Below are 12,591 nucleotides of genomic sequence, written 5' to 3' on the forward strand. Positions count from 1 at the left end.
TGCCCCGAGCGCACAGCCCCCTGCAGAAAGTGCCGCCCGACACCCTTTGTTACCTCCAAGTGAGCTGAGACCAGCCCATGAACCATGTAACTAGGTGGTTTCCAGGTTAATGAAAAGCTGTAACTCCGGTCTCACTGTCTCTCTCTGCTAAACCGACGGCTGCCCTCCCTCCCCACGCCACATCGCACCCTCTGTCTTCACACCCCCACATTCCTAACCCAACCCATGGAGGAGGGAGGGGAGGGTCAGGGGCAATTAACGGTTTACTTTGTGTGAAGTATGCTACATTTAAATTTTGGACCGATTATTATCCAGAGTGACTCACAATGAGAAAAATGTTTCAATTTCTGCACTGGGTGTGTTAGCAACAGAGAACAAGAAACGGAACCGTCTCAGACATAGTGTTCCTAAACTTTAAATAGTTCATTAAAACTCACCACAGCACGGAACTACGGCTGGGCAATATATCAATATTATGTGGGTATTGTGACATAAGACTTTGATTTTGGATATCGTAATGTAATATGGCATAAGTTTTGTCTTTTCATGGCTTAAGAGACTGCATTGCAGTCAAGTGATGTAATCAACTTAACAGACTGTTCCAGCTGTTCTACTATTTGCCTTAACCCACTTAACCCACAGTCATTATATACACCAATGACTATTTATCAAAAATCTCATTGTGAAAATATTTTGTGAAAGCACCAGTAGTCATTCCTGCAATATTGTCGTAATATCGATTGAGGGATTTGGGCAATAGATGAATAGCGTGAAATTTGATTGTCTATTTATCGCCCAGCCCTACATCCAACAAAGGTAAAGTACTGATACTTGTTTGATACCAGTTATTTAAAACAATACAATCTTTGTTGATAATGCACTCAATTGTATCTAAAGAACTGAAGCTAATTATTTTTTTTAACTGAAGATTGATATTATCAAAATTGCTTTCCTGAGTTTTCAAATAATTGTAAACAGATTATCTTTGGGTTTTGGACTTTTATTTCAGACAAAGCAAACACTTGAAATTAGCATGTTTCAGCATTTCCTGAAATTTTAGCCAACAAAATTTCTTCATAATGAAAAGACTCAAACTCACTGTCCTCTGTTAAAAGGGTCAATTCACACTAGAACTGATGCCATTTATAGTCATTTGCCCAGTTAAAGAAGCAAGAAACTGAACCTCTACCAGCTTGTTCGTTTCTCAAAATGGTCAGAATAAATTTGTACACTTTCAACTCTTTCACAACGATGAAAGAGGTAGTAAGTTACGCTGATGGAAGGTGGGCTCCACAGGAGTCCCTCAGATGTAAGATAGATGTACTTGTTAGCAAAGGTGAGTAACAGGGGTCATGGCTCGACTGGTCAGCGAGCACGCAACGGGGAGTAAAAGTGCAACAACAAAGGCAAAAAGTGAATCATCTGACTAGACTTTACGTCCCATATCTAAAGCAACGTCCAGTCTGGTCTACTCGAATACTTTCTATTATAACCCAAAAGCTTTTTGCACATCAGTATTTTTAATAGATATCCGAAGATGACAATATAGTTAATAATTTAGCTAATCATTTTGACCTTCTTTATTATGCTTTAGAAATATCTCATATGTAGTTCAAATTTTGTGCAGTCATGTAAAATCTCTGGAAACAGTTATTAAACAGCAGTATTTGGCCAACTGTTCTTTTTCCTAAATCCTAAATGTGCAATCCACTGCCCCCTCCTCCTCCTCAGAGAAAGAGAAGAAAGATAAACCCTCATTTGGAAAATAGGTAAACATCAGCTCCCAGGCAGGTACGCATTTAGTCAAGTTTACCTTGCAAAAAAAAAAAAAGGAAAAAGGGAGAAAGAAAAGGGGGAAAAAATCCCTTTGATTCTGAGTTGGTGGAAAAAAGTAAATTTACTCCAGTTGCCGTTCAATTTGGACCGGTGGACATTAAAGCAGGAGCCGGTGCCTAATAAGAGCCATGCCTGGGAGAGAGAGAGGGAGAGAGACCCAGTGGAGGTGTGTCTGTGTCTGACTCTCGGCTCCAAGGTTCCTGCTAATAGATTTCAGCTCCCTCAGTGTCCCAATTAGCTGGTATGTATGCTTGGTTTATGAATTCATGTGTGGATGTTAAGTGTGTGAACATGCATCTACAGTATGCATGCATATCTACACGTGTAGAGCTTATTTCTGCGTTTACGTCTGTCGTTCAAATTAAGCAGCAACCTCCTGTTGTTAAGACACTCTTGACATCATCCTAAGCTCCCAATTAAAAAGAAGAAAGACTATTCTGTTAAAAAAACAAGTAAACCCAGATTCAAGACCAAAAGGAATCAATTTACCCAGACTCATTTTCAGCAACAAAGTGCCTATCAACACAAACACATGGGGACACAAACAGAAAACAAAGAGATAAACCTGTCCAGTTTTAAAGCAGCTTTTACCACTTTTTAAGGAAGAGCATTACAAAGAAAATAGTGCGTGCACTTTTAACCCTGACCCTGTGTGAGGACGGACAGGCAAAGCTCAAACCTTACCTGTAATAAACCCCTATAGCTTCAACACATGACCATAAATCAGACTGTGTGCCTTCAAAGTATCAAATATCGACTAATACAACACCGCTAACCCCTGGCTTTTATCCCTGCGTTTCCTTCTCTGTGTTCTGGTGGTGGTACTGCCTTCAAAGTGCAACCATCTCACTTTTTTAAAAGGCACGCCAAGCAATTTATTTACCAAGAAACTGCTGCCGTAAATGACAAAAAAAGCAGCACAATTTACTGACAAGTAGTGAATGGGGCAGGGGGGCTCAGAACGAAGCCAGAGGTCTTGGCTAGGCCTGTGAAAGACTATAAAGCTTTAGTAGTAGCCCACGACCTGTTTATGGCCGGCTGAGACACTGTGGTGTGAGGCTCCTGATCACTCAGCGGCTCGGGACTGCTGCCGCTCTTGCATAACACGCAAACAGGAGACAGGAACAGAAAACAAGCTATTACTGTAGACACATGCAGTGCTTTTAGTGGCATTTGATTGATCCTGCAAGTGCCTTTCTTTTTCAAAAAACACAGGCCGTTCCTAAAAAAGAGAAAAAAATATCTTTATTCTTAAATTTAAAAAATGGGAGTGATTTGCAAAACATAAAAACATGTAACATTGTGTGGGGAACGAATGGGTAAATGATGCATTTCATTTTCCACAAAATGTCTAAGGCTTTTGGCATTGGTGCCCATTGTGTGGAGAATGAGTGCAGAGCTGGCCAGCTGGGGAAAAAAAAAAAGACCTGGTATGGTCGGAACCTCACTGCACAGACCCAAATACCCACCAAGACGATTCAAGACAGATGTGGACTAAAAGTGGCTTACTTGTCAGTAGATTATATGTTAGGTAAAATTACACAAAATATGAGTTCATGTATGAGTTGCTAAGTCTGAATGGGTGGCTTATAGGGGTGTGACGAGATCCCGTGCCTCGAGTTTAAACTCGACGATATTTCTCGTTGCGTGTCTCGCAAGATTTGTGAGCTGTCCAAACTTCTATTTGTGACCTGTGGGGGCAGTAAAAGGAAAAGAAGAAGAGGAGGAGAAGAAGGGGAAGCAGCAAGCAGCCAGAATGACGTCACAGGGGCCGGCGGCTCGTTAAGAAGGGTAAGAACGAATCGAAGCGGCACAGTCCTCCTGCAGCAGTCTCTTACAGCTGTAGAGCCGGAGTCTGCAAATTGCTAATAGGCTAACAGTTAGCTCTGTAGCAGTACAGTGTGTATGTGCTGCTGCTGCAGGAGTTGTTCACTTAGCGATCTCCGTTTGTTTACAACAACATGCCGGTTAATTCAAGATCACTATTTATAAGATCAGCGGAGATGCTGTGCATAATAATTAGCCATGCTGCTTTGTTTATGATCAGCTGCTGATGTTGTGCACAGTAAGCTCATGCTTACATCATGAATGTAAAGAGTTATAAAGATTTTTTTTTTTTTTTGGCATTTTACTGCTTTATTAGATAGAGACAGATAGAAAGGGGGAGACAGAGGGGAAGACATGCACCAAAGGGACCTCAGGCCAGCACTGCAGCAAGCACACGGCCTTCATGGTAAGCGCTCTACCAGTGTGAGCCACCGGGATGCCCCGAATGTAAAGAGTTATAATAAAACATTTCAAAATGCATGTGCAATTCGGTTAAATAAAAGTCTGTTGGTCCAGTCATATATTGTGTCATTTTAGTTTTCTTAAAATCTCGTCTCATCTCGTTGTCATGAACCCAATATCGTGTCTCGTCTCGTGAGCTGAGAGCATCGTCACACCCCTAGTGGCTTACCTTGTCTTCACTACATCGAGGGGATGCATCAAGCAGATCTCCACCAGACCTGAAAGGTAGAAATAGTCTGGTTAATTAATTTTAGTAAACACGGACGTTTAGCAAAATGCTGTCTGTTAACTTCTCAGTTTGAGGCTCCCCTGGAAGTGATGTCAGGACTTTTTCTCTATGTTTTTTTTTTATAATTCGACTCATTGTTATAAGTCACGACGCTAGTTCCAGCTTCACAAATGTTCTGCTTCTCTTTGTCTTGTATTGCTGTAAAGTGTATATCTTTGGATTTCAGACCGTTGGTCAGACATAACAAGCATGAAGGTATTTCTAGTCAATAAACAACATATGCAGTTGCACTTACAGTGGGCCCATTGGTATCTCCTGAAATGGTTCACAAATTGTGAAATTCTGGCTGCTATCGAAGTCTAAAATAACAATTAGGCTAACCGATGATACCGTTTTTGTTTGTTTGTTTTTTGTTACTATGATCACTCCTATTGTGCAAGGGAAACAAAGAGAATCTAATTCTAAAAAAAAAAATGAAGGACTTGTTTGTTCGAGTCAGACTGCAAATTACCAACAAAACTTGAAGCTGGCGCACAATTTATGTAATACAGATAAACATCAGCCACTGACATTAGGGAATGTCATCTTAGGGATCAGATAGCAACATAAAACTGATGTTTTATGTGAAAGGTCAAGTTAAACTTAATCTGATAAGATGACTAACTGCTAACTGGGGAAAAAGTTAGCAGATGGTTGTTTGTGTGATTTGTTTCCTTGCATATTACAGCAGGTTTTTTGTAAGTAAAATAGTATTTCCCCAAATGGTTCTGACAGAAGAGTGCCTGCCAAACTTTTACCAGAACCTCACCGTCACGCTAATGATCAGTCTGGTTGATTTAAAGGTCGCCTCAGTAATTCTTGGTGTTTTGAGCCTTCTGTCCTCCTTGTAACAGCATGGGTCTGAATGAGTGAGACTTCTTTCCAAAGTTCCCATGAGTGACTTTAATTCTCTGCATTTTGAAGGACTGAAGCCACCAACCATACCATCCATGCAAACCCAGCAATGTGCCAGCAGCTGGAGAATCAATGCAGCTGGGTTGATCAGTGAGGGACGCTGAGGTTTCACACACATGCTAACTATCCGCATCTGTGTTGAAAAGCCACTGCTTTGGCACGGAGGCCTTCTGACTCAATCAATTCTTTACTTTTTAAACTCACTGCATCTCTTTCCCGGTGCCGTGCAGATTCCACCATGTGTGTACACAGCTGCTGTGCAATATGGACTCTTTCTAATTTGCTCAATTAAACATATTGTCTATAAAAGAGTTTGTCTTCTGGGGGTTTTCCAGGGAAGTAATTATCAAGTAAAATACCACAGAAAAAATGACTGTCTACAGTTGCATCTTAATGTACAAATAGGAGAATACTGAACCAAGCTACCAGAAGGCAAGAGTCAAACAAAATTTAATCCGTCACGGCTCACTTGACCTGACTATAGTTGTTAATGATACTGCATTAAAAAGGTAAATACAGGACACAGCATTTTCTTGCTATTAACAGGCCTGCAGTGAACAGGAGGCGCATCAAATCCTTCAGCAGGTAATCAGATTACACTGTGCAAACACGAAGAGGCTGGGAAATGACCGAACAAGCTCTGACATGTGATGTAGCGGTGGGAGAGTAAAGTCTGGGAAAAAAAGAAGCGCGTCTGCACTCTCATGCAAACAGAACACTTGGCTCGCAAGTGGAAGCAAAACATAAAGGAGTGCAGAAAAAGGACAAATGCACCAAATAGAGCATCTAAAAAATTTGGTGCATTCAATTTTAAATGTTACACAGTAAAAAAAAAAGTATGCAAGGAAAGGTATTACAAGCCCTGCTTTCTGTATCATATATTGATAGATCACTACATTTAGGCCGATATCTCACCAAGAAAACATTTCCAGTTTAATCTCAATATTCATAGTCTATCATAACACATTAAATCTATTTATCCTCAATAATGTGAGATACTAAGATACAAAGAGTTTGGCATTAATTATTACTCAAACTGTAGCTAAAAGCTAACTTTTGTGGCAATGGGCAAGGTATGTGTTGTTTATATTTGTAACTAGGCAAGGTGTAATAAATAGATGATAGAAAACATATTGCGAGGTAAAGACTCCTTATCCTAGATTATCCAGTTTGAAGTCATGTGTCTGCCTTTCATCCTTAAAATACCCTGAATATTTTTTTAATTAATAACTGAAGCCGTGCACTGCTATTGGCTTCTTGTACCTGCAAGTGACCAGAGCAGCTGTTCACATCTGGATACTTCACTTAAAATGATTCACACTAGATTTTGGGCCTCATCGTAAACCTCAGATTACAGGATCTCTAAAGGATACAGGTTAGCGAATGCTTCATTAACTTAGAAAGGCAGCAGTAGTTAACACTCTTTGCTAATTAACAGGCCTGCCCCACTGTGCCATTCACATACAGTGATTAGTTCAGTGTGTTCAGGTCAGTTCTCACCCCGCCAAGTGCTCTGTGTCTCAGTCCACTCTGAACCAGTGTTTTTAGGTTAATGTCAGTTAGTAATGCATGTGGTATCTTCAAGATGGCAGTTGCAGAAGCAGGAAGTGATGACAAGTGTGAATGCAAAACTAGGCTGTGTATATTTTAGCATCTGTCTAACGACCTTGCTGACGAAACACCTTAAAAACAGGTGATGGCAGATGAGGTGACAGGCTGTAGGGGATTATGAAAACAACTAAAAGAAGAGAAAGTGTGCTCCCATAATCCTAAATTGACCATTGTACGAGCTTTGTATAAATGGGTTACTAGGTAGCAGGGTTACTCAATATACTACGATTCAGTAAACTTTCAAAATTACTACAGATGCTACAAGAGGTATTCTAGTATCAAAGAAAAAAATCACCATTAGACTTTTGTAATGTCCCTCACAAAGGCCAAATGTTCAAATTTAAATAATGTAGTTAAATGGCATATCCTGCTTTTAAATAATATATTTAAAACTTGAAAGCTCATTTCAATAAACATTCAATTTTGAATTGCAATTGTGACACCCCTAGCTCAGTCAATTTGAGATATTCTACAATAAATGTGTAATTTGGTGATGTAATGTCATTTGCGTCCATGTTTCCATTTCATTTAGTGATTTCTGTCATATCCCAGAATGCCCCCATCACAATTTTGCCTCAGAGGGTTTTACAGTCTCTAAAGCAAACAACACCCTCCATTTATTTTTTTATGGATATACTGAAAGAAACATCAGGGAGGTTTCATTTGTACTGAAATATAAACCTAATAAAATTAGGGGAGAGGGAGAGGAAGAAGATTGAGGGAGAGAGGCAGAGAGAGAGAGAGAGAGAGAGAGAGAGAGAGAGAGAGAGAGAGAGAGAGAGAGAGAGAGAGAGAGAGAGAGAGAGAGAGAGATATGTACAGCAACAACAAGGTGACAAAAGCAACAGTGAAATACTTTCCAGTTAAGAAAAAGTGAGTCAATGGAAAACAAATGCTTTTGTGTGTCTTGTCAATCACAATGCAAAAAAAAGCTGCAGAAGAGGGCGTTGCATTTATATAACTGATGACAGATCAACAAAAGGTGCAACCTGTTGCCACAGTACATTTTGATCTATTGAGGCTATTCTTAGTGAGGCGATTAATTACTCTTTATTTCTTTAGGGAGCCAATTTGTTTCTGCTCCAGTTCTGCAGGAAATGTTTAATGATATACTTCCTTACTTACACTTGCTACTTTTCATACTGCAAGTATGGAGAAATGCAGTGCACTATGAGTACCTGTGGTTGCACTCCTAACAGTGAAGGGATGGGGGACTTGTGAAAATGGCCAGTGAGGAAGCTGTAATGGCTGCAATTGAATACCAAACCATACAAATTGAAGTTATACATGTGTTTTTACCACTTTACTGTAGTCGGATAAAAGCCATTATTGGCTACCCTCTTCAATCCAATCCAATCCCCTTTATTTATATAGCACAATTTTAGCAAACACAAGGTTTCCAAAGTGTTGCACAAACAATAAATACATAACACAATACAAAGAGATGTAGTAAACAATAGATCAGTAAGATGCAATAAGATAAAATAAATTAAAAATGGGATAAAAATAAATAAAATAAAATGTATAATAATATAATATGCATGAATACAATAAATACAAAAAATCATAAAATCATAAAATCAACATAAAATCAACACTCTATGTGGTGTTAAAAGCCAACGAGAAGAGGTGGGTTTTAAGAAGAGATTTAAAATGAGACAGTGAGGAAGCCTGTCTGATGTGCAGCGGCAATTCATTCTTCCACCCCAACCTCCCAACCATAGACCCTTTTTTGTCTTTTTTAGGGTTGTGGGTATAGAGTCTTTAGGAAGGGATAGCAGGTCAACAGTAGATGCCACACAGAAGTGGTTTACACATTTTGAAAGCTGGGAACAGAAGTAAAAATGCAGCTGATCACTGTGTGTCAAGTTTTAGCAGTCAAAAATCTGTAATAAACATGTTTTGATTAGATGCCTAATCACCTTTCAAATGTTGAAAGGTTAGAGTGCTTTTATCTTAGAACATTAAGATAGGAGAATATGAGTTGAAGGGACCAACATCATCACAAATGAAGAAAATTAATCCAGAATAGTCTAAGCTTTCCAGTCATATCCAATTTATTTCAATTCCAAGACTATTTGAGGACCCCAGTATTCAGAAATATTTAAATACAATAGGCCAATAATAACACATGTATACTGCCCAGAACTCTATGGGATTAGCATAAAGTGGCGATGCCTGTAAAGGAGAAACTTGTGGGTGCCCATATAGGTCATTTTCATCTTGAGATGAGATGGCCATTTTCAAAGTCCCTTGACCGGCCATGCTATCATGACATGGTTGATATGGGTGGATTTCCTAGGTCTTAGGTCTAGTTTTATCTACCATCTGTATCTTCACTGTAGCATCAGATGGCTGCAGCCTCCAAAAAACAGAAATTAGACAAGAGGATGCCAGCATCGCGCAGAGCCAATATGCCCAAGGCTATCAAGGTTCCGGTAATTACAGAACGGATTTGTGGTGACACTACCCTGTCAAAATCCATATATTACGCAAGTACATAGTGTACAACAGTGAACTATATGAAGTTATGTAATAACTAGAAGGTATTAAGGACGGGAGCACAGCATGTGATTTAGCTCTGATGGTAAGTCATAGAACTGCATCTAGGCCGAAAGACACTATTAATATGCAATTTCCACGACACCACTGTGTGGCAGTTTCTTGCACCACTGTGCCCCAGTGCATCATGCTCTTACACTCCAGCTGTCAGCACATACTACTGTTTAATCATAGAGTGCAGCAGTTGTGAACCCACACACTCCCGGGAGCACTTCACACCCCTCTATAGCCTCTGATGCACAGTCACTAAGCATGGTGAGGACAAACTAAAGGAGAGGATGCTACTGAATTGCCTTGCTCGGCCTTCCTTTCTCTGGCTCCAGCTTCTCCTGCAGGCTCCCACCTCCCCCAGTGAGGAGGAGCGTAATATTACAGTGACCTGCCATCTGGTTGATGTATATGGCTTTGCTATGCATCAGTGAGTGAAATATTGTGAGATTCCATTCTTGTTTCTGAAGCACAATGGTAGTGACAGGGCTTGTCGTCCAGCGCCTTTCAGACACAGAAACACTCAGTTAGGCACATGTGCTAATGGCGGAGTGTCTGGAGCACAGCCATTAGGACACACATTTTCATATACACTGGAAGACTGCTATTTGCCACAAATGCATTCTGTGCCAAGACAGTGTAAAGTTGTGCAGTGGAAACACAGCGCTACAAGGATACAGCTAGATTTTATACTGTGACAACATATAGTTTTGATTCCACGCCTGGTTTTCTTATTGCACAGAGCTGACGTCATATGCGGTGTTTAACAGCCATGGAATTTGGCTTTTTTTGGGTATTTGATAAGAAGACCATATGGCAGAAACAATGAGGTTGGGTGTTAAAAATTGCTGCATCATCCCTTATTCAGCTGGGGTGGTTTTTGTGGGAGAGGCCCAACAAGTAGCCTCACTGGTAGCACTAGTACTGCCACCACCGTATTAGCAAGACATTCCAGGTCGTCCGATAACTTGTCTTCCAAAGAGAGAAGATAATACATCACGCAGATGAGATGATTATCTGAGTTGTTTTTGGCTCGGGAATGCGCACAGTTTGCTCCCACGCAAAAGTGAGAAAGAAAAACAATAGTGCGCCAGGGAGCGATTGCTCAACGGGTGCAGGTGTCATCCATCATGCCGAGACACACACTGAATGACTGTAATTCCCAGCAGCCACAGGGAGAAGGTCACTGCCACAGGAAGCACAGCTCCCCCAGTTAAATGGACTAATACATGAGAGACATACTGGTCGCTCATTTCACACGCTAACTTGACCCAGTAAACGCTACAGTCTCTAATGATTGCTTACACACTACTTTCTAATATATGCAATTAATAGTTTTTCAATTACTTTCATTAAATAATGGAGAATTTTCATTGGAAGCCAGTGGAAATAGCTAAATTATGTGATATGTTATTTTCTCCTTGGTTAACAAACACAGGTGTACGTGCCAACAACATAAAAACGTAAGTAATCTCACAGACAGCTTTTTTAAACACTGTATTTTAAAGATGAGCATAGATATTGCTAATTGTTTTAAAAGCATCTAACTACAAGATACATTTCCTGGTTCACTGAGAGCCAAGGCAGAAAATCACAGCTCGTCCTGGTGTTTCAAGGCGTGAGGTGAGGCATAAGAGTGTGATGATGACAGAGCTTCACCTTACAGGCCCGCTCTGGTTTTGACAAGAGCTCCTGACTGAACCTGCAGGTGATATGTCATGTCTCTGTGTCCTCCATTAATACTTTTCAAAACACATCGGATCTGGAATGCTAAACAAACCCTGCGAGCTGCTGCTCCCCTGCAATTTGTCATCTGTGGTAACAAAGCCAACCCGATATCCATCAGCGACTGGGCCGGGCGCTATGATATAGAAACTTAATCTCAGGTTGTTTTAACGCTCAGGTAAAAATACGGGTGAAAGAATGAAGAATGGCATGGCGATAAATAGAGCGATAAATAAAAAGATGCACAGGATTACGAACTTCAATGAGATACCGAGTTAAGTATCACGTATTACGTTGGTCAACCAATAAGAATAATAATTAAACAAATAACTCATGTTAAATTGATTGTAAAATGCATATTTTCAACTCCGGACCAGAGCCAACCTGCCACTCCTCAAACATCAGACTTGATTGTGTTGATTTTAGTCGTGTTTATCTTTCCTAACTAACAATTTGAGTCAAAGTTAAATTTTTATGGGATATTTATAGCGCTGGTTTATTAGAATATCAACCTACCATGACAGATAACAATAAATTTACACTGTTATTTGTAACTTGCGGTCTGCAAAAAGGCAAATCAGGGAAACGGGTGAAATAAATGTAACATAAAAAGGAACCCAAATAACATGAGGCATGCCTGCTTAGGTGAGGCTAATAAACTATAGTTACTACCAAGTGAGGCACACTATAGTATTGAAATACGGCCTTGGAGACAATCCTGTTTTTAAAGCAAACAGGCAGTGCAACACTTCCAAACTGATCGCATTAAAATTGAAATGTAGTATAAACCATTTTGTACATTAATGGCACAAGTAATATGTCATACGAACATATAATCACCTCACGTGGAGAGTGGGGTTATGGCAAAAAAAAATTCCTGTAATTCCTATATATTAAAAGGAACATTGAAAAAAGTTAAATATTCCATTAATGCGGAAGCAGGCAAACATTACTAAAAGTGATTAATGTATCCTACATAAGTCTGCTCTCCGTCCTAAAACAAACACCAGTGAGGAGGAACTTATTATGCTGGAATTTACATATTTAAAAAGAAAAACACTGGCTCAAGACATCTGGGGAGAGGAAGAGAGGGGTAGAGAGAAAAGAGCAAGGGAGAGGGGGAGAAAGAGAGCTATTAATCACAGATATCACCAATCAGGCTTCCTGTCTCGGGAGTGCAGAAGCGTCCCAGTTAACTCCCCAAACAGTCCCTAATTCTGCACTTGAAAAAGCTCAAAGGGTGCTTAGAAAAACAAGCGAGGCCATCTCCAATGACAGCGGGGGATTTTTTAAACTGAGGGCCCCCGACGAGACATGCAAGCATCCAAGCATTCCGCGCCAGGCCTGCGTTGGCTACTGTGCTGCTGCTATTATCACCACTGAGGGAGCACAGTGTT

The 12,591-nt window shown here is 40.2% G+C and overlaps 1 protein-coding gene across 2 annotated transcripts in view; it reads right to left on the reverse strand.

The window, feature by feature from the left end:
- The window catches only part of slc25a21 (solute carrier family 25 member 21), a 95,713-nt gene that overhangs the window by 28,910 nt on the left and 54,212 nt on the right, over positions 1 to 12,591 (reverse strand). For both annotated transcript variants that reach the window (XM_059353761.1, XM_059353762.1), the window contains one exon: positions 4,295 to 4,343. In XM_059353761.1, coding sequence (XP_059209744.1) covers positions 4,295 to 4,343 — 49 coding nt within the window. The remainder of the gene's footprint in view (positions 1 to 4,294; positions 4,344 to 12,591) is intronic.

This window comes from Centropristis striata, chromosome 16, assembly GCF_030273125.1.
Source record: "Centropristis striata isolate RG_2023a ecotype Rhode Island chromosome 16, C.striata_1.0, whole genome shotgun sequence".
Lineage (NCBI taxonomy): Eukaryota > Metazoa > Chordata > Actinopteri > Perciformes > Serranidae > Centropristis > Centropristis striata.